This window comes from Odocoileus virginianus, chromosome 14 (genome assembly GCF_023699985.2).
Source record: "Odocoileus virginianus isolate 20LAN1187 ecotype Illinois chromosome 14, Ovbor_1.2, whole genome shotgun sequence".
Taxonomy (NCBI): Eukaryota; Metazoa; Chordata; class Mammalia; order Artiodactyla; family Cervidae; genus Odocoileus; species Odocoileus virginianus.
In genome coordinates, this window is record NC_069687.1 from 53,406,142 (window position 1) to 53,428,251 (window position 22,110).

At 42.6% G+C, this 22,110-nt stretch overlaps 1 protein-coding gene across 3 annotated transcripts in view; it reads left to right on the forward strand.

Annotated features, from left to right (window-relative positions):
* The window catches only part of RGS7BP (regulator of G protein signaling 7 binding protein), a 105,047-nt gene extending 82,937 nt beyond the window's left edge, over window positions 1-22,110 (forward strand). For 2 of the 3 annotated variants that reach the window (XM_020897935.2, XM_070476745.1), the window contains exons 4-6: window positions 3,167-3,314; window positions 5,316-5,386; window positions 18,036-22,110. In XM_020897935.2, the coding sequence (XP_020753594.1) occupies window positions 3,167-3,314; window positions 5,316-5,386; window positions 18,036-18,127 (311 nt within the window). In that variant the 3' untranslated portion in view covers window positions 18,128-22,110. Of the gene's footprint in view, window positions 1-3,166; window positions 3,315-5,315; window positions 5,391-18,035 lie in introns of those variants that run through there. The other variant, XM_070476746.1, reaches the window with a different exon arrangement.

A 22,110-nucleotide genomic window follows, 5' to 3' on the forward strand; every position in this document is an offset into this window, starting at 1 on the left:
GTCAATTCCTTGCTGGGGAATACTATGCATCCATTAGAAAGCATGAAATAAATCAGAATGTACTAATATGAAAGTATCTCTAACCATGATAACATGGCAAAGAAAGTTGTATAACATATATAATTACTTTTTAATGCCATACATCTATTGAAATTGTCCAGTGTGTAAGACTTCATCCTTGGTACTAGACTTACAGAACTGAAGAAAACAGATAAATTCCTGACCTTACAGACTTTACATATCCAGTTTGGAGATGAGTGATTAGAGTAGGGTTGGAGCAAGCAAATAATAAACTAGTTAGCAAATACACAGTTTCCAACACTGGTAAGTTCTATGAAGGCAATACATAGGGACTGTAGTGGGAAAGAGGCCCAGTGTCAAGTCAGTGCTCTCAGTAAATAAGAGTAGTTTTGTTCTGAATACATGTTCTAAAACTGAAAACCACTCCAGTCTCCTGTCTTTTATGATATGCCAGCCGGAGAAGATATAGTATGATCGAAATTCTGCAGAGCTTTTGTGAGCTGACAGAAAGCACCAAACTGCAGGTCCAACATCCAGGTTTTCCATTCTTGTTTATCTGCATTATCAGAGTTAGATCTAGGCTCTGAAAATGAGGGAAAAGGGGGTATACTGGCATTGCAAGCTCATAGGCATGTTTCAGGAATACATGAGTAGCTATGTTCCTTTGAAAAAGTTATAGAATGTATTGCCTTATGTAAGTAGAATTAGCACAGGCAGTAAGAGTAAACGAAGTGACTGTGGACTGGAGTCCATGTAAGCCTTCATGTGTAAGAGGTGAATATATGAAGGAGGCAGGGGGGGAATTTAAGCCAGAACATCACGCCACCTTGAGTTCTCCCCTGCTCCCATGAATGAAAGCTTTGGGCTCTCTAGTCCTGACCACAGGACAAGGGCTACAGTGGTCCCACGCCAAGCAGAGCCCATAAAGCAGAGAATTTGTGTGACTCTTCTGGGTCTCCAATTTGCTGCTCAAACATACTCCATTCTCCACAGCATTTCAGCACCAAAGGAGCAGGACAGGAGCCGTGCGTGCTTTCAGATGGGCCTCACCTTTAGAGCTTTGGGCTGCTTGGGGGGGACACACCCTATTTTGTCTCTCACTCAAGTCTTAGCCACCACTGCTCAGACTCATATCCCAAGGCTGAATGCTCAGAGGTGGGTGCCACATGGACTGCACTTGAGCATTCTACCAGGAGATGAGGGCAAATGCTAAGAAGTCAATGCCTTACAACTGGGAAATGGTAATATGCTAAATTATGTACTTAATTAATCTCTATCAACAGAAATACCATAAGACTGGAAAAGCGATTCCATCACCCAGGATCAGTGTGCATAAAGTATACAGAAAAGGATCAAAAATTTCACCAGTAAACTTGTGTTTGTGCTTTGGCTGAATATGCAGAGGTCCATTTCTACTGTAGGCTGATGAATGGTACACAGTTAATTACCAGTTAATTGCTTGCCTCTTTCTCCTTGTGTTGCTACCTAATGGGTTAGAAATGACAGGGATAGAATTTTTGCTAGACCCCTTCAAATCAGGAACCCAAGGGAAAAGATTCCCATTAGATTTTACCATAACAATCTGCTTTTTCTTAAGTGTTTTTATTTTTTTTTTTAACATGCACAAACAATTATATGATGATTGAGGAAACTGAGCTAAGAGGTAACCAGGTGATGCTGCTATCTCATGAACATTCAATGATATAGGCTGTAATGATTTCTTGACAACTAGAGCTGTCGAGCTGTAGTTACATATTACAAATAAAACTCATTGAAAGAGTGAAACAATATTGCTATCCACTTTTTACCAGATTAGATCATATTATACAACAGCTTTGTAATTATTTGTAAATTTTTTAAATTGTCTATCTCCAGCACTTTAAGCTCCATGAGGCAAAGACTATGTCTTTCTCTCACTTCTATATCTCTAGCATCAAGCCCAGTACCTGATACTTAGCGCACACTCAAGAAACATTTGCAAGTGAATGAATGAATAAGTGAACAACTGAAAAGGCCAGGTTTCAAATCCTGTTCTTGAACCTCACAGGCCCTTCCCATAACAAGATATCTCCTTGCAGATACCTAGATGTTCAAGGCAGAATAAAAAACATTAACAGAGGACACCTGGGCCACAGACTATACCTCCCATGTAATTTCATAGGGATTTATGGCTTAACCAATTTGGAGATTTGTTTCCAGAAAGCATTTGATTTACTCCCTTAAGATCAGTCACAGTAAGTACAAGTCTTAGTGCACTGGCAATGCACTGCTATGGACAGCTACCCAGCGCGTGGTGCGTCAGTTGAGACACTGATGGTCTCAATGGAGTATGGCTGGATCCTGAGACTGGGCTCCTTCCTCTCAGAAGGATACACTGGAGGAGGTTGGAGAGCCAACAAAACGGAAGGCAGGTCCTTAATCTCTGCTGCTTCCCTCAGGCCCACAGAGCTGGTGTCAGAATCAGAGCGAACACCAGGAGCTCCTGTTCCTCCTGCTGGGTGTCACCTGCCTCTGGCCCTGCATCTGAGGACCAAACGGCAGCACGACTTCGCAGGCTAACTCCCCTTCTCCCGAGCTAATCCGATTTCACTCCCCGATGCTCCATCAAAAGCAGGGCCCTTACTTCAGCTTGCATTGACCTCAAGATACCTGTCCCAGAATGTCGTGAAAATATGCTACTCATACACACACACACAAATCACTTTAGTACTCAGAAAGTTTTTAGGGGCTTCCCTGGTGATCCAGCCGTTAAAAATCCTCCTGCCAATGCAAGGGACACAGGTTTAATCCCTGCTCCAGGAAGATTCCACATGCCACAGAGCAGCTAAGCCTGCGCACCACAGCTTCTGAAGCCAGCGAGCCTAGAGCCCATGCTCAGCAAACTGAAGCCACCACAATGAGAAGCCTGCGCACTGCAACGAAGACTAGCCCCTGCCGCCACAACTAGAGAACACCCATGTGTAGCAACAGAGACCCAGCACAGCCGAAATAAATAATAATAATAAAATAAATGTTAATAAAAGTTTTTAGGGTTAATGGAGCATTCAGCTCAAAGCATAGCCAAAGTCTGCAATGATACCTTGGGTATAGAATTTGCATTTATGATTTCTTATCTCTTTCTCTTTACCAACACCCACTCCCTTAGGAAAGGAGCCTGGAGGGGGAACCAAGAGTCTGGATTGCAAAATTGAGGAGTGTGCTGAAACACCTGCTCTTGAGGACTCCTCATCATCCCCTGTAGATATTCAGCAACATTCCTGGCAGGTTTCCACAGATATTGAGAACACTGAAAGGTAAGTGGGAAGTTACCCTAAATAGATTGCCAGTCCTCCTCCAATTAATACCTAGGCACTACAGAGAGTTGAGATTATTTTTCTTTCAGATTCAGAAAACAGAGCTCTCAGTAAACCGAGATGAGAGACAGTAAGGGGTCCAAATCTATCTACAGAATGGCAGCAGAACTGCCAGGAGACGTGGGCTCCCAGCCTCTGCTCATCCCACTCCATCAGCCTTGCGTCTCCATGGAGATGAAAACCGAGTGCTTCCTTGGGAAGCAAGAAAGTCGAATCTATATACCCATCACTGCTCATTCAACGGGCTGGGTCCCAAAATTTCCATGTTTAAGGGAGAATAATTCAAAATCGTGCAAAGATACGTCCAGGAGATCTTCAGATTTCAGGTGTATGGGATGGCCTACTTAGTGGCCAGTCGGGAGCTGAGGCATCTATCTAGTTCACAGACAGCTTTCTGAAGAGCTGTCTTCTCTACCTCTCCTGGGATTTAGCTGATCGGCCCTTAGTGGTCAAAGCGTGTTAATGCATTTGTCTTTACAAGCAGTAGCTCAAGGCCAGAGACAGTTTCTTTCTTGGGAAGAGATTCTACAGTGATTCTATTTCACTTGGGAAAAGGAAGCAATAATAATATAATCATAATCACATCTTGATGCTAAAAATTCCATTCTTTGAGGCAGAGGCATAAGCCCCTTGTTTATTGGCCTTCACACTGCTTTCTTGTCCTTTGCTACTGATGTCCCCAGAGCCAACATGGAGCAGCTGAATGAACGCTAGGCAATTCCACCGAGAGGTCTGTGTGTGTGTGGGGTTGAGTCATTGACAAGATAATGAACATTTTATTTTTTTATTTTTAGAAATGTAACACACAGTGGCATTTATAGCCATTGTGGTTTTACTTTCAGATTGTAATATAATTCTAAAGCTAATTACCAAATTTCTGTGTTTATAGAAAATTGAAGCATGTGGTAATTATGTGCTATTAATAAAACTTGGACTTTGTATAAGCTTGGAAATCCAACAATTCAGACAATAAAGCTGGTTGGCATGATTTGATAGAACTATAGACAAATGATGAGGGAGTGATTTCTCTTAATTTATAAAGTAGAAAATGCTTTGCTCTATTCCCAGGAAGAAAAACCTGCCAGCGTGCCATGGTCAGGGTATATCAGCAAAGCCATTTTCCTTTTCAGAAATCTTGAGCAGAAGCACTAATCAAGCCTTGTAAGCTTGTCAGAGAGCAAGCTATGGCGGATAATAATAGGAGAGTCTACCCCTCAGCATTGGCAGTACTTCATTGCAGCCTCAAAGTCCAGATTTTAGTCAAAGGAGATGTGAGTGAGTGGGGAGTAGGCACAGTGGACCTGTTATGGGAGAGGGCTTCCTTGCTTCTCCCTATCACTTTGCCCTAAGAGATCTGTGGATTTCAAACTGGGCTGCACTTTAAAATTACCAGGAGGGCTTTTTAAAAATATTCCAAGTCAATTTAATGTGTTGACCCTTGGAAATGCTTAACACCTGTTTACTCTGAATTTCAATCTGAGTAATGAGAGACGACGGGGAGTGAACGCACGCAGCCAGGACGGCACTGGGACCAGAAGAGACAGGATCAACCAGCCTCAGCCTCGCCCAGGGTACCTCTGGTGTCCTAGCGGCGTGTCCTTCACCTGCCCTTGGAAACGGAAGTATTGTCCTCATCACCAGAGGCTCGTCTCTCATCTCAGCCAGCTCCAACTGAAGGCAGAGATGGAGGGCTCCTACCAGCAGAATGCCCTGTGAAAGTGTTTGTCAGAGTAGTTCTCATTCCTTCAGAGCCAACCCAACTCAGCTTTTTTTGTTTTTTCTCATAAAAGCAAAATAAATGCAATTATTTGCCTATTGGAGGCTCAAACTGGTACACTTAGTCACAGACTTTGTCCTTCAGTTATGTCATAGAACAGACGGTTGGAGATTGCATTTCACAAATTTACAGCTGATTATTTTTTCTTTTTATCAATTTTACAGAGACATGCGAGAAATGAAAAACCTTTTAAGCAAACTCAGGGAAACTATGCCTTTACCATTGAAAAATCAAGGTGAGTCTTGTCATTTCTTTTTGAGGCAGAGGGTGTTTTTCCCACGATAACCTTGGGTCTTGTTTCTTGAGAAATGAAAGCAAGTGTTTTTTACACAAGCAGTAGAAGGCACTGAATGTACATTTGTCTTTCCTTGAGAAGATAAGAGGCTGAGAATAGATTATCAGGTGAAAGCAGTTTTGTTCTGAGGGGAGCTGAGAAACACTCTGATAACAGACACCTCCTGCTCTGGCCCCATCAGTGGAGAGCGCTACACCGTGCGTGGCAAGCACAAAAGGGCTGAAGACTCGGCCCTTGTCCTTAAAAAGTTTACAGCCGGCTTCCCCACTGGCTCAGTGGTAAAGAATTCGCCTGCCAATGCAGGAGACACGGGTTCTATCCCTGCTCAGGGAGGATCCCACTTGCTGCAGAGCAACTAAGCTTGCGTGTCACAACTACAGAGCCTGGATTCTAGAACCGAGAGTGGCAACTCCTGAGCCCATGCGCCCGCGAGCCTTTGCTCGACAGCAGAAGAAGCCATGACAATGAGAAAAGCCTGTGTACCACAAGGAAAAGCAGCCCCCGCCTGCCACGACCAGAGAAAAGCCCGCGCAGCAGCAACAAAGACCCAGTCAAAATTTAAAAAATTTTAAAGTTTATCGTGGAAGAGACTTAGGAACACTTCCAAAGGAAATGCTCTGCCATCCATGTGTTATCTAAACAAACTAACAATAGTAATTAACATATCTTGCCACTGTGATTTTTTTTTTATCCAGTTCCAATGTGTGGGGGCGCTTTCCACATCACCAAGCAATTATCAGACACTAGTTGGGTGTCCTGCAGCTCAACTGATTTCTGACACTTACTGGAGATGGCATCAGATACCACAGGTGAAGGGTTCAGTAGTCCTAAAAAACTATCTCCCCCCCCCCAACTTTAGAGCCCAGTCCCAAGCCCAAGCTGTCACCTGAGCTTCTGTACATCTAGCTAGAGATCGGAGGGTCCAATGAGCCCCACCATAGGTTCAGTTAGTTCACTAGAGCAGCGCATAGAACTCAGAGGGATGTTTTGCCTACCAGTTCACTGACTTATTACAGGATATTAACTCAGGAGCAGCCAGATGGCAGAAGTGTGGGCGAGGTGTGGGGAAAGGGTGCAGAAATTCCATGCTCCCTTCAGGAGCGCCATCTTCCCCAGTCTCAGAAGCTCTCCAAACCCTTTCCTTTTTGGTTTTTCTGGCAACTTCCTAAACACAGGCATGATTGATTAAATCATTGGCCATTGGCAATTGAGTCAACCTCCAACCCCTCTCCCCTCCCTGAAAGTCAGAAGTGGGATTGAAAGTTCTAACCCTCCAATCACAGAGTTGGTTCTCGTAGCAGCCAGGTGTTTTCCTGGCTCAGGAAAACACCATCCTCTGGTGTTTTCCCAAAATCACATTATTAACCTAACAAAAGACATCTTTATGGCTCTTTAAGGACATTCCAAGAGTTTTAGTAGCTCTGTGCCAAGAATAGGTCGAAGATCAAATATATATAAATTTCAGTGTCACAGCCACTAGTCTAAATACCTTAGATGTATTAACTGTATTAACTTCTTTAATTCTAATAACACGTTTGACGGAAATGCTATACAGGAAACTGAGACACAGGCTAGCTAACTTGGCCAAGGCCAAATTATAAGTAGGAAGTCTGAGATGTGATCCCAGGCAGTGTGTCTCCAGAACTATCCCGTGGGAGTATACACTCTGACACTGGGAAGGAAAGGGGATATTCACTAGGATGTAAGTTCTGTGAGGGACGGGTCCCTGTATGCTTCCATTAACTGTTTTGTCTTCAGTACCTAGAGAAATGCTTGGAACACAGTAGAGTAACAGCCGGCATAAACAGTAAATGTTCAACCTGCACCCAACTTTGCAGCCCCAGAGTCTGAAGATACGTCCAAAGGGCTAGTAATAATCACTTTCACTAAGCACATATGGCCAAGAGCAATCTCAAGTGAAGCATCCGCTTCAGAGAGTGGTATAGCCAGGGTGGGGACAGGGTTTGTAGGAGGAGGAAAGACCCCCCTGCTGTTTTCGCTGAGCACAGCCTCAGCAGGAGGGAGGGCAGGCTGCCTCTGAGCGAGAGGGGAGAGGACCCGGCGGCGGGGCTGGAGCGCAGCTTGGCTCAGGGAGCCGCGTGGCAGAAGGTGGAGGGGTGGAGGTGAGAACACAGACAGCAGACTGCGGTGTGACCCGAACTGCAAGGGAGGGAGGCGGGGTTGGAAAATAAGAGGCAGGAGATGCAGTGCCACAGGTAGCTGCAAGTACCCCCGGAGGGCCTGTTGACCAAGGCTTACTGCCTTGGGCTGTGGGTTATGTTTGAGAGGCCGTGTAGGGTTTTAAAAAAGCAGCGTTTTACTCCAACACATGGTGGTAACGAGAGCCCTGTGGACACAGCATGCAAGTTTGCTGCTAGATGTAAGCATGGTTACAGCTAGCCTTCGGTTACCATGCTGGCTTTGCCATTTTCCTGGAAGAAGTTGTTTCACTTCTGAGCATGTACGTTTCCTCATCCCTGAAAAAGAGATCAGGTGACCTACTTCAGAGAGTTGTGAAGATTCAGTGAAAAAACGCATATCACATGCCTGCTACTAACCTTACAGAGAGGAAGCGCTCAACAAATGCAGTATATTGTTGTTGTTATTATGTACCAGTTGCCTCACCAACCTAGCTCAGGAAAACTCCAAATCATCATCAAATAGAATAATCCCTGCTTGCATTCACTCTGAAGCCACTGTGTGTAAGTAACGTCCATGAAAAGTTGACCGTGGACCTGCTCTCCAGAATATTGATCCCTGAGACTGGATTTGGGGCTCACCTCTGAAGCTGTCCTCAGCTTCTTAATATGTAGAGCAAGAACCCCCACCAACAGCACGTGGGCCTCCTCTTGTGCTTGCTTAGAAGGGTGACAACCCAAGGCCCCCCCAGACTGAATTTCATGGATTCCATGTAGCCTATATTGAATTTAAATATCTGAAACATACCCCCTACAATTAGTAAACATTCATCCAAAAGTTTTTGAATCAGGCATTATTGGAAGAACAGATATTTTATTTTCTTTGCTTAGGGCATCTTTATAATCATAAAAGGATAATATAATAGAAATCTTTTGTATAACTTTATTACTTTTATAAGCAGAAAAAATAACTAGAATTTTAAATACATTTTGAAAATGTAATAATAGTAGTGATTGATTGATACTATTAGCAAAAAGGAAAAAAAAAATCCAAACAAGGGACACCCAAAACTTGAATCCTAAATCCATTTGGGACATGAAAAGGAAAAAGCTAGGAGACAGAAGGTCTTCTTCAGGAGGGAGTAATGCCGTATGATTTTAAAATAATTTTTTTCCAACTTTAAACTTTTAATTTTGTATTGGGGTATAGCCAATTAACAGTATTGTGGTAGTTTCAGGTAAACAGTGAAGGGACTCAGTCATACATGTACGAAAATAAGTTTTAAAATTCAGGTGAAGTCTTGTGGGAAATTAAGGTTTCTTAGTTTGGGGGAGAAAAGGGAACCTTTAGCACATGAAGATGCATCTCTATTCTGGGCGCGTTTAACCGGTCCTCATAGTATGATGGCAGGCTCATTAAACACACCCAGAACAGAGTTCAGTGGCGCAGATGGTAAAGACTGTGCCAGGTTCGATCCCTGGGTCGGGAAGATCTCCTGGAGAAGAGAATGGCAACTCACTCTAATATTCCTGCCTGGAGAATTCCATGGGCAGAGGAACCTGGTGGGCTACAGTCCATGGGGTCGCAAGGAGTAGGACCTGACTGACCACACTGGGAGTGAGCAGTGGAGAAGCAGGGATGTGCGTCTCCAGCAGGGGTCTGAGAAGGCCTAAAGGAAGGAGAGCAGGTCTCTGGGAGTGCCTCTGGGCACATGTTTTAGCAGAGGCACAGGGCACCATTTTAATGAGCAAATCAGCCAGATTCCTCTCTCTGACTGGATACACCAAGGTAGAACACAGGGCCTGTCCCATTATCTTCCTGGAACTCTGTTCAGACAATCTCGTTATTATCCAGGTCTCATCTCAGCAGAAAATGGTGTGGGATGACATGTGGAAAAATGTATTCCAGTTCTTTTCTGTAGGACCTTATTTTCAAAACATAATTCTAACTGGATGAAAAGCATTATAGAAAGCCATCTGTTTTCCTTCTGGCTGTGTCTTTCTTTTCTCTTTTTATTCCATTTACATGTGTGTTTGAAGCAGAGAGAAAAAGGAATAAGATGCTGCCCCTTTTCCATACTCAAATCCTGACCATGTAGAAATCCTGCCAGGCAAGTATGTGGGGACGCACCCTGGAAATGCTTTGATTGCTCTGCTCTCCAAACTCCATATGTGTGTGTGTGTGTGTGTGTGTGTGTGCGTTTGTGTGTGGCTCAGGCGTGTCCAACTCTGCGAGCCCATGGTCCATAACCCACCAGGCTGCTCTGTCCATGGGATTCTCCAGGCAAGAATACTGGAGTAGGTAGCCATTACCTTCTCTAAGGGATCTTCCTGACCCAGGGATCTAACCCAGGTCTCTTGCATTGCAGGCAGATTTTTTACCATTTGAGCCACCAGGGAAGCCCTTCCAGACTCCATCCTGTCCCTCAACTCAGAAACTCTTCCTGTTGATTTTAACATTTCAAGATTTAATCCTATCATCTCCCCTTCCCACCACAATCAAAACTTGACTTAGCAACAATATGCTGTAAATTGACTTTCAGTGACAAACAAAAGTGGCCAAGAGCAGGAATTTGTAATGGTTAGTGATTATGCCTTCATCTGAGATGGGGCCTTTGCCTTCCCATACTTCCTGTTTAAGACTGGAGACAAAGGTGCACAGAAGAGGGAGCCTGCCTTGCTCTGCCCCAGCTCCCCACAACCTCCCCGTCTCCTGGCTCTCAACCCGCTGTCCTTTCCTCTGCTTCAGCGCCTCTCCTGTCCTACATTCAGGGTCACTGACAGTGCTGTAGGGAGCTTCATTAATTATGAGAGTCTTGCTGTGTCAAATGGATTACAAATGGAACCACCTGTGGAGAGCCCACAAGGTTACTGACAAAGGCTAAAAGGAGATGGGAAAGTGAAGGACAAGCATTTTCTAAATGCAGGCTGTAATCAAACAAAGCATCGCAGAAATAAATTAAGCCTGAAAGACAGTTTCACCTTTTCCAAAATTCTGACTTCACGAATCCTGTGCGGTGTTGTCAGTACATTTACTTTTGCCTAAAATTCAGTTGGTGGTAACCGTGCATTAGTCAGTCCCGAGTGGGTCAGTCAGGACTTGCGCTTGTTCTAGAATGGGTTCCCTCCTGCACACAGTCATGTGTGTGTGTGTGTGTGCATGCACACGCATGTGCACTCAGTCCCTCAGTCATGTCCAGCTCTTTGTGACCCCATGGACTGTAGCCTGCCAGGCTCTTCTGTCCATGGAATTTTCCAGGCAAAGATACTATAGCGAGTTACCATTTTCTACTCCAAGGGATCCTCCCAACCCAAGGATCAAACCTGCATCTCTTGTGTCTTCTACATCGGCAGGTGGTTTCTTTACCATTGCACCACCTGGGGAGAGTCCTACTCCAGACTAAACCGGGTCTAGGAACAGTTCCCCCATTCTCTACGCCTCTGTTCCACTCTGGTGTGAATGTGCATAACTGGAACCAGCCTGGCCATGGTTGAGTTCTCCGGCATGGGGCTGAAGGATTTTGAGCTGTTATGCCACCTGCTAGCCTAGAGATGACCTTGTAGGTCTTTCCCCAGCATCTCATTTAAAGACTTTCTGTGCTTCAAACTGGTGTCTGAATGTCACTCTGGGCAGTTTTGCCAGTTATCCCAGATTCTTTGCAATCTGTACAACATTTTGCCCAGGATTCAGTGTGACGTATGCTCTGCCCCTCCCTCTCTCCTCCAATCTAATCCACTCATCACTGCTCATCATCAGTTTCTTAGTACATTACTCTAATTATGCTGAGCCTCTACTCACAAATTTTAAGTGTCTACACACTGTCGAAGGAAAAATAGATTTCTCACCTCAGCATTCTTTGTCCCCACCATCATCCAACATGTGATGGTCACCCATGATGTGCCAGGTGCTAGGGATGGCTCTATCCCTAGAGCAGGGGTCCCTAACCTCTGGGATCTAATGCCTGATGATTTGAGGTGGAGCTGATGTAATAATAGAAATAAAGTGCACAATAGATGTAATGCTCTTGAATCTTCCCGAAACCCTCCCACCCCAGTCTGTGGGAAAAAGTGTCTTCCATGAAACCGGTCCCTGGTGCCAAAAATGTTGGGAACCACTGCCCTAGAGGCTTTCCATTTCAACAGGACAAAATGGGAATGAAAAGCACCTGGGACTTTTTCAAATAACATAGCCATCCCTTGCAGAGATTGTGATAGAGCCCTCAGGTCATGGCACGTGAATTCTGGAAACACACAACCCTTTGGAAAGACAAAAAAAAAATAGTGTTTAAATGCAACAGTGCCATGATAGTTAGTAAAGGATGCTACAGGGGCATACTGGATTCTCACCTAGTCAGATTTTAGTTATAAATGGGGATGGAGGAGTCAGGAGTAATTGAGAATTGCTTTTTGCACAGGGTGTGAGCTGAGATTTCTTTATGATAAAAAATCAGAATTAGCCAAAGAAAAATATGGAAAGAAGACAGTCTAGGCAGAAAATTCCAAATGTGTGAAGGCATCTGGGGAGATGAGAGAGCAGGGGATTTTGATGAACTACAAGCACTTCATTAATTGGGAAAGTGGTTAGAAAAGAGGCTTCAGAGAGAGACTAGAGAGGTAGGGGGGCTATGTCATTAAGGCCCCTCTAATTCATATTAAGATATTTGGAATTTATCCTGGGATCACTGGAGGGGTTCAGTTAGTAGGCAAGTACAATAAGCCAGGTAAGAAATGCTTACAATCTGACCTAAAGCCAGGGGCTTGGAGAAGAGGACATGGCCAGTTGGCTGAAATATGTTAGCAAAGCAGAATCAAGGGTGAAACCTGAGTTCAGATTTGGAGAGCAGAGTGAATGATGGTACCCATCACTAAGGTGGAACAGCGAGGTACCAGTAGAGCTAGAGCCCAGGACAGATGGCGTTCTGATTGTGGGGACACTGCAAGACCAGTGGGAGCTGGAAGGGCCGGAATACAGATGTAAACACAAACAGCATGTGGGCAACTGAAGCCCTGAAAATGCTTGAGACCACCCCCAGAGAGGACACAGAGACGAGCTCTGAAATACCAAAATTTAAGGTTTGAGGGGAAACAAGAGTTTACAAGAAACCGATATGAAGCTCAGCAGACTGGAATAAGAAAGTCGCAAGGAAAGAATGGCTCATAGTGTGGAGCAGTTCAGCTAAATAAGAACTGAAATTACCCATAGGATTTAGCAACAAAGGAGTCACTGGTGAGGTGGCCAGAATCAGCTTTCTTGGAATTGGGGGCATGCATAGAGCCTAATTACAGAGGGTTGAGGAGTGAGTGAGAGATGAAGAGTTGAACAGCAAGGATAAATTAATTGTCTCATAAAGAGTTGCTTATAGACTTGTGGATGCACAGGGTTGGAAGCAGACAATGTTCCAAGGGCTATGAAAGTGAAAGTGAAAGTCATTCAGTCGTATCCAACTCTTTGTGACCCCAGGGACAGTCCATGGAATTCTCCAGGCCAGGATACTGGAGTGGGTAGCCTGTCCCTTCTCCAGGGGATCTTCCCAACCCAGGGATCGAACCCAGGCCTCCCACATTGCAGGCAGATTCTTTACCAGCTGAGCCACAAGGGAAGCCCAAGAATACTGGAGTGGGTAGCCTGTCCCTTCTCCAGGGGATCTTCCCAACCCAGGGATCGAACCCAGGCCTCCCACATTGCAGGCAGATTCTTTACCAGCTGAGCCACAAGGGAAGCCCAAGAATACTGGAGTGGGTAGCCTGTCCCTTCTCCAGGGGATCTTCCTGACCCAGGAATCAAACCAGGGTCTTCTGCATTGCAGGTGGATGTTTTATCAACTGAGCTATCAGGGAAGCCCAAGGGCTATAGCAATTGTTTATAGAATGAATGCAGGCATGAAGGTAGAAGCATAGAGCAATCAGAAAAGACTTTTCTGGAAAAAAAGGAGATGGCGTATGTAAAGTCAGGGAGGCAAGAGAAGGTATATGGCCTTATTCAGGGAATTCTCAGTAGTTCTTTTACACTAACACTTCATATGCCTTTCATTCCAGCCTGACTGGACTGTTTACTTGGACCCAATTCAGGCTGCCTTTGACCTCCACATCTTTGTTCACACTGCTCTCTTCATCCAGAACGCCTGTCTCCCTACTTCACCAAATGTCCAAGTTCTCCCCACCCCTTTTGGCCTAGCATAAACACCACGGCCCCAGGAATCTTCCGCAAATGTTCTCTTTACAGATGGGAGTAATTTCCCTCTGAGAATTCTCACAGCATTCTATTTGTATCTCTCCGATGGCATTTCTTTTTTTTTTTTTTTTTCATTTATTTTTATTAGTTGGAGGCTAATTACTTCACAACATTGCAGTGGGTTTTGTCATACATTGTCCAGTGGCATTTCTAATGAAGCCTCCTAGTTACTCAAACCAAGATCCCTGAGGCCAAGAGTCACCTTTCTCTTAGGACGCATCTGGTGTTACCCTCAGCACCTGACATAGAGCCTTGCAGTTCATAGGCCTTTGATTAATTCGGTGGTTCTCAAAGTGTGGTCTTAGGACCAGAAGTATCAGCAGGTCTGGGAACTTGTAAGAAATGCAGATTGCCTGGCCCCACCCCAGACCTACTGATTCAGAAACTCTGGAGGTGGGGCTGGCAATCTGTGCTTTAACAAGCCCTAAGATGAAACTGATGCTGCCCATGTTTGGGAACCCTGGAATTAGATGAAGTTCTCTTTTTTTTCCAGAATAGAAGTTTGCAGTTCCATCATAAGCACTCCTCTTGACTTAGAAAACATAGCTTTAAACTCAAACCTGTTTATTATTTGCAAACCTCATTTTCATGCCCTCTGTTTCTTAACATATCATTTATGTAAAAAATCTTTTATTGGCAGAAAGCAATTTGAAATGGTATTATTGTACCTTAGGGGACTTCAGTGTTCCTGGCTCTAGTAGTACCCAAATATTAAACATCAAATGACTGAATTTTGAACTTACTGATGGCTGAATACCCTAATCTCCTTTTCTTTCACTTTCTGCTATGCTTTCCTCCTTCCTCTTCCCTTTCTCACTTTTTATTTTCAAATTTAAAACTGTCCTAGGTTACAGTTCTTTGAGAGTATGCACTTTGGAAAAAAGACACTGTAAAAGTCTCAAACATTAGCAATAAAAATCAAAGACTTCCCAAGTTCAGATGGATTAGCCCAGAAAGTTTAGAATAAGTGGGAAAACACCCATTTTGCTCACATTCTGTTGACGGTCCCTCACTTCGAAAACAGGATTTCAGTCAATGTGGAAAGACAATCTTTCCTTGACATTGAATACATTTCAAACCATTCCAGGCAGACTTACTGCTCAGTGAATTTCAGCATTTACTTGCAGGTGTCAGCTTCCTACTGTGTAGAAAGCTGCTCTGAATTTCTGCCAAGAATTTTTTAAGCTTCAGTGTCACCTCAGCCCTAGGTGATGATCAGACAAGCTCTGGGCTAGGCAAAGGTGTCACAGATGCTCAACAAAGATGCCCCAAACCAGCAGTCATCCTTATTAGGCAGCCTGTCCCCTGCTTAACATCTGAGCACTTTCTCATCAACTCTAACACATCCTATTCACTTGTGAATGCTATATACGTATGTGTTGCATGTGGGTATATAGCACTCACAAGTGAATGTTTTATATATATATAGATACACATATGAAAAGAAGGGTGAATGAGGAGAATTTCAATAGCACAGAGGTTTTTTGATTCACTGTAATGAATGCACAGATACAAAGGTCAGTCTTGATACAAATCTCATAATCCTTGTGCATAATAGCTGTGTGCTTTTAATACATAAAAAAGAGGAAATGGAAGCAAATATACCACCACAGAACATACATGCCACAGCACACACATGCACACTTTCTTTGTAAATGCAACATACCAATGTATGTAGACAGTTCCCCATGCAGTGGGAACGATACATATCAAGGATTGCATTTTATAATATATAAATACCAGTGAGGTCACTCCCAAATCTCTTAAATGTTTGGAGAAAGGCAAACATATAGGAAATTCAGGAAATAAATGGGAATTCAGAAAATAGATCTCTAAGTCTCAAAGAAATAAAAATAAAGTTTTCCTTTCCTATCAGTATCTTCATAGTTTTGGTGCATCTCTTCCAAGGAAGTGTTGACTTTCAGTTGAACTTAAGTTTCAGGAAGCGTGGTCAGCATTCAAAGAGATACTAAAACCTTCAGGGTCTGCTGTATCTTTGCCATATCCAATTAGGTTAAGTTCACTGATCATTTGGTGGCTAAAGAAGTGAGAGCCCTAGAAATGATGAGAGAATATGGTTATCATTTCTTTCTGCTCCAGATATACCATGATTCATCTCTGAGAGATTCTGCTGAGAAATTAGGCTTATATATAGGATTTGACATTGCTTTCAGTGTCTTAAACAATTTGGGGCAAGTTTAACTGTTAAAAAAAAGAGATGTCCCATTTTTAGTCTCAAAATGTTGACATCCAGATTATAGTGAATTATTTTTCACTGTGAAAAAAGACAAAGAAAGTCCTGTTTTTCTCCACATTAGCAGAGTGTGGGTTTTGAGAGAGGACTGTCATCTGTGGAGACTGTGGGGAGAAGGCTATGTTTGATTAATCTGATGTGCCCAGCTGGGGTGCCTGTCTTCTTTCCTGCCTCCAACTTGCTACTCTAGTTCCATCTAAATGTGTCACATAGTGCAGCATTCCAAGGAACACTGTCAGCCCGGTGGGTGATGCTAATTTACAAACAAGTGTGACACATGGGAGCCTTGGGGGCTGGGGAGAGAAAAGCCAGGGCACTTGGATGACAATTTATGTAAGGGACCAGAAAGCCAGGACTCATTTTTGTTCCTGACAGTTTCCTGGGTGTCTTGTGTTTTCCTTCAATCGCTCAGTCGTGTCCGACTCTTTGCGACCCCATGGACTGCAGCACGCCAGGCTGAGTTATCGAGAAAACCAACTGTCATCTACAAGCCAGTTTTATTCAACTGGGGCACATTCTTCACTATACCCATCTCTTCATCTCACTCCCGATTCTGGGCTCTTTCCCACGGTCCTGCATCTTCAAGATTAGGATGGGGAAAGGTGGGCAACATCTTAGCTTTATTCTTGGAGAGCAGTGCAAGTGGCCCTGGCAAAGCTTGGGTTTAAAAAAGTTCCAGAGGGACTACCCTGTTGGTTCAGTGGTTAAGAATTCACCTTGCAATGCAGAAGACGTGGGTTCAGTCCCTGGTCGGGGAAGTAGGATCCCACCGCCATGGAGGAACTGGCCCACACACCACAACTAGAGAGTCCATGTGCCACAACAAAAGCCTGCATGGTGCAGTGAAGACCTGGCATGCAACAACTAAGACTCAATGCAGCCAAATACATTTTTTAAAACATTTCCCAGAGCCAACCAGCCATTTTGTTGCCCCTAATTCCATTCTGACCATATCCTAGCACTGCCCTAGTTGACAATTTACAGGCTATTTCCTTGTGGTCCTCCTCCAGCCTCTGGGACTCATACTGGCCAGTTCCACTCCAACAGGCCGTCTCTACTCACCCTCTGTCTTGAATTGCACTGTTTCCCCAAAACCCAGCTCATTAAACTGGATTAGGTTTACAGGTTTGTTTCTTTGCTTCTCTACTTGTCGTTGTACTAAAAATTTCAGGCCAGAACTGGTGAATTTAACAGCTGACAACCTTCTCCAAAAGCCTTTGTATTCAGATACCTGGCTATAAAAAGTGCTAGGGAAACACTCAACAAGAAAGAGTTGAAACCTCTTCCTGAGGCATAAAGTGAGTGAATGGAGGTAAAACAAGGTCCTATGTAAAGGAAAAATAGTTAATCATAGCTATATTATTATTAATAATAAGTCTCTCCTCTATGCTAGGCACCAAGGTCACCAACCAAGCTAAATGTTTTAATAGATTATTTCATTTAGCTCTCACCTAGGGTAAGTATTATTAAACCCTATTTTACATATGGGGAAAATGAAGCTTAATGAGCTTAAGCAACATGTTCAAAGTCACAGGACTAGTAAGTAGTAAACTGTAGAAAAGAAGCCAATTTTATTCCAAAGCATGGGCTCTTTCTCAGAAGGATACATTGCCCAAGTGAAAAACTGCCTCTAAGCAATTTAAGCAGTGGTTCTCAACTGTGGCTGTTTGCGTCACTTTCGCCCCCACCCGAGGAACATGTGGCTGCATCTGGGGACATTTGCAGTTGTCACATTGGTAGGGAAGTGCTACTGGCATCTATTGAGTAGAGGCCAGTGATGTTGCTGGATATCCTACAATGCTCAGGACAGCCCCTAACAATAAAGAATGATCTGGCCCCAAAATGTCAACAATGATGAAGTTGAGAAACTTGGATTTGAAGGACAGTGGATTTTTAAGGCCAATCCTTAAAAAACAGTTGTTTTGTCTGTACCTTACTCAACCTGTACATTCTGTCCCATCACAGATGACAGCAGCCTTCTAAATCTAACTCCCTACCCCCTGGTTAGAAGACGGAAGAGAAGGTTCTTTGGGCTGTGCTGTCTCGTCTCAAGCTAGGCGATTCCTCCTGGAAGCCACCACTGGGAAGACCTGAAAATATCACTGAACCCGAGGACCTCCAGACAGCTGAACCACAGTCATTGGCTTTTGACTATGTTTTCTAAGCTTCCTTATTACTTTTATCCACCTCTTGCTGTCCTTTTAAATGATTTTACATTTGAAAGCAGCTGCTGTCAAGGAAAAAAAAAAAAAACAGATTCAAAAAGCAGTCTGTTTTTAAAAGGATTTTTAAAGCTGACATTGCACATGTCTGCTCCAAACCACACCATGACAGATGCAAGAATTATGATTTTTAAATTATTTAAAGAATTTTTAAGTGTATTATACAGAGAAAAATTATTTCATGTATAATAGTATATCTGTAGCTCTTGCTGATCTCATGTAAACACTTGATCACATATGAGAGTCTTTAAACATAGAAATCTATTTAAAACTGCAAAACTGTTCAAAATCCAACCAGTATTAGAAATAATATTATAATCAAATATATACCACCTCAACCTATTGCTTTCTCTGCACTCATTTATGGTTAGTCTTCCATTCTGTCAGACTCTAAGAGCTTCAACAGAAAAATGTCTTAATTTACAATGCAACAAAAACCATATATGAAAAGTATTTAAATTTTGTAAATACACAATAATCCTAATACCTTCATACAGTGCATATGGGCAACTAATTTCCTTTCAGTCCAATGGTGTCTTTTTCAGCTTCTTGGAGAATGAAGTAATCCAGTTAGGAAATGGCGTAGTAACATATACAATTACCCTCCAATGTAAAATTGAATATTATCACATTTTGTTCTAATTGAAATTGAAGCATGATGTCTGCATATCAGCATAGTGTTAAATCTTATAGGGCATGCTGGATTTAGCTCAGATCGTAAAAATACTTAACATTTTACATTGTTAATAAAATCTTTTTAGTTAAGCTAAGCTTGTCTCATTTTAGATAACTATGCAGATAAGACTTTTCCAACGTGTTCTTGGTGTCTTGTCTTATGCTTAGAATCTCACAAGCAGGACACACTAAGCAATACTCTATTCTAGAAAGAAGGAAGCCACATGCTTTGTTTTTCTGCTCACAGCTTTGTTGTGCTTTTCCTCCACTAAACTTGTAACATGGTACAGATTTTGTTATATTTTCCCTTGTTCTTCCTTTGGCCCATTTCCCAGACAGAATTTCCCATGGGTTGAAAGATCAAGCCTTTGAACTTCTTTTCTTGTTTTCCATAGTCTGAAAATTCCTAAGGTCAGACCAGAGGCACCAGAATCCAGCACAATAAAAGGATGAGCTATCCGTGGTTTATCCAAGACACGCATTTAATACCAACCGTATAATTTCTCAGCATTTATGTGCACAGGCATTTATATGTCCACCAACATTTTGACCTAAAAAACTAAATATACCCAAGTTTTTAGTAGCTTCACTGAAGAGGGAGAGAGGTAGAGACGAACTACTGGAATAACTATCATATTAGGTTGAATTATATGAAAATGCTGATATTTGACTGTTTTTGACCTAAAAATGGCAACTTCATATAGTTCAACCTAATATCTGCTGTTGTGGAAATTATCCTTGGAATTGTCTTCTAGTTTTTTTGATTGAAAGTGAAAGGATTGAAGAGTTGGAAGAGATCTCAAAACACTACGCATGTCTCTATTTAGATCACACCAGCTGGTTATTGGCCTTATTCTTGGAGTCCAGAGATGTGTTCCAATGAGCTGGCAACGGATACATGGTTATAAGTATGACTAGCTTCATGTCAAAACATACCCTTGAAAGTTATACAAGTAAAAATCACAATTTTCTAAATCAAATACTTACAAAACAGTTGTCAGAATATGCTATTGAAAGACTCCTAGGGTGACTGCTCCTTTGCAAAACAGGTAACCACGCCCAAATTTACATGGTCTGCAAACACCAATTTTCACACATCTGGTTTGATTCAAGCTTAATATCCTTTCCTGAATGCGGTTCATCTCCTGAAGTTTAATTCACTTCAGGTCCGTTGTTTTAGAAATTACGAAGGAGCCTACTCTGGCATGCTCTCAGCTGCCATCTCTGCCCTCTCCCCCCGTCTACCATATTGAACCCTTAGCTTCAATCTAGTTCCGACTAATCCATGTACAGTTGTTAACAGAGAAGCCCAGTCTTGGTGTTCAGCACCTTCTTCTAAATGCCTGACCTAAATCACTTCTGCTTGGTTAATCTGTGCTCACTCCCGCCTTAGTCTCAGTGTGAAAGTAACACCTTCCGTGCAATTGTCCTTTGTACAGCTGAAGACTGTTAATAAATTCAGGTCTCACCTCCATGTCTGGGGAGGGCTGTAGTCGCTACTCATGGAGATGGGGATTTGTCTAATTCCCCAGCTAGGCTTTCCATATCTAAGATAAATAAATGCAGCCACCTTCTCTTTTATTCATAGTGCCTGTTACCCAGCCTTGGATCAATTTTGTAGTTCCTGTGGACATACTCCAAGATTTATAGATCTTCTTTCACTATAGCAGGTCCTAAAATTGAATATAGTGCTCAAAGTCCCCATAACCTACCCTGGCTCAGAGTTGCAATGGGTAATTCACCATCTCCTATTAGGTATGCTAGTGCATCTTGTTAGGAGCTGACCCCACTCCCCCATTACCTACCAAAGGACTTTCTCAGGTGTAGTTCCATGAGATAATTGTCTCTGCTTCCTGCTGGTAATTTGCTTTCAGATTAGCAATAACACTGAGCTGATCTCTAGGGATAAGGAGAGCCCATTGAACTCATTTGTTTCATGTGTACATATGCTTGAAACAAAAAAGGATGTAAAGTTTCTCTGGCACACAGTCACCCATTTTACCACCCTATTTTTAATACGCTGTGTTGATTTTTTTTTTTTTTCAGCTTACAGAGATAATGCATGTTCCTTGTGGGAAATCTGAAAAATACCACCAAATACAAAGAAAATAAAAATCACTTGAATCCCACCACAATCACATTGTTTAAAACCACATTTCCAGGCTTTGAACCAGTCATTGGCTGGGCCCAAAGGCACTTTTGGTTGAGGTGTATGAAGAAAGGCCCACAGTAGGCACCACTTTTAAAAATCAGTCCACTTTTTTGCACACGTCTAGGAACAGATTCAGTGCACACTTCTGATTGTGCCGTTGTTTAAGGGTACAAAGAAAGACTTTAAAAGTATCACAGCCCTGATGCCTCCTCTAATGAAATCTCTTGGGCGAATTTCCTGCCAGATCACATTGTTCCTCAGTGCTCCTCCAAGTTTGGATACTTAACTGTTTGGCAATACTGCCACCTACTGGAATGTAAGCTTTATGCAGAGCATAAAAAGCATCTAATTAATTTTAGCCAGCCAACAAATTGGTCAGATTAACAGTGATCCCATGTGGGATTTCAGCCTCTGGAAGTCTCAAAATTGAAAGAATTAAGGATATCCATCCATAATAACTTCTCACCCACATACACACATACCTTAGCAATGTCTACCATTTCTTTAGGTTCTAGAACATCACCAAATACAAAATGCTCAACTTTCAGGTAACTACAGAAAGAATGAGAAATGGTCCAGAATAAACCATTAATATTAAATATAAAGCCAAGTTATAAACCCAAGAACATAGAAGAACTGAGTACACTAAAAAGATGTCATTTCAAATCTATGAGAAAAGGTTGGTTTATTAAGTACATTATATTGGGAGAAATGGTTAGCCATCTGTTGAGGGATATATTAGATCCATGCCTCAAAACTGTCATCAAAATAAATTCTAAGTGAAGTAAATATTTAAATGTTAGAGCACATAAATAAACTGGAAGTACTGATGAATATGATGTAATTTTAGTGTATGTGGGGTGGTAGGAGGGGAGCTTTTCTAAGCTTTTCTAACTATAACAGTTAAGCAAGAAACACCAAAGGAAAAGATGGATGGGTTTGACCAATTAAAAATGCAAAATTCCTATAAAGTTAAAAAAAAAAACCAAAT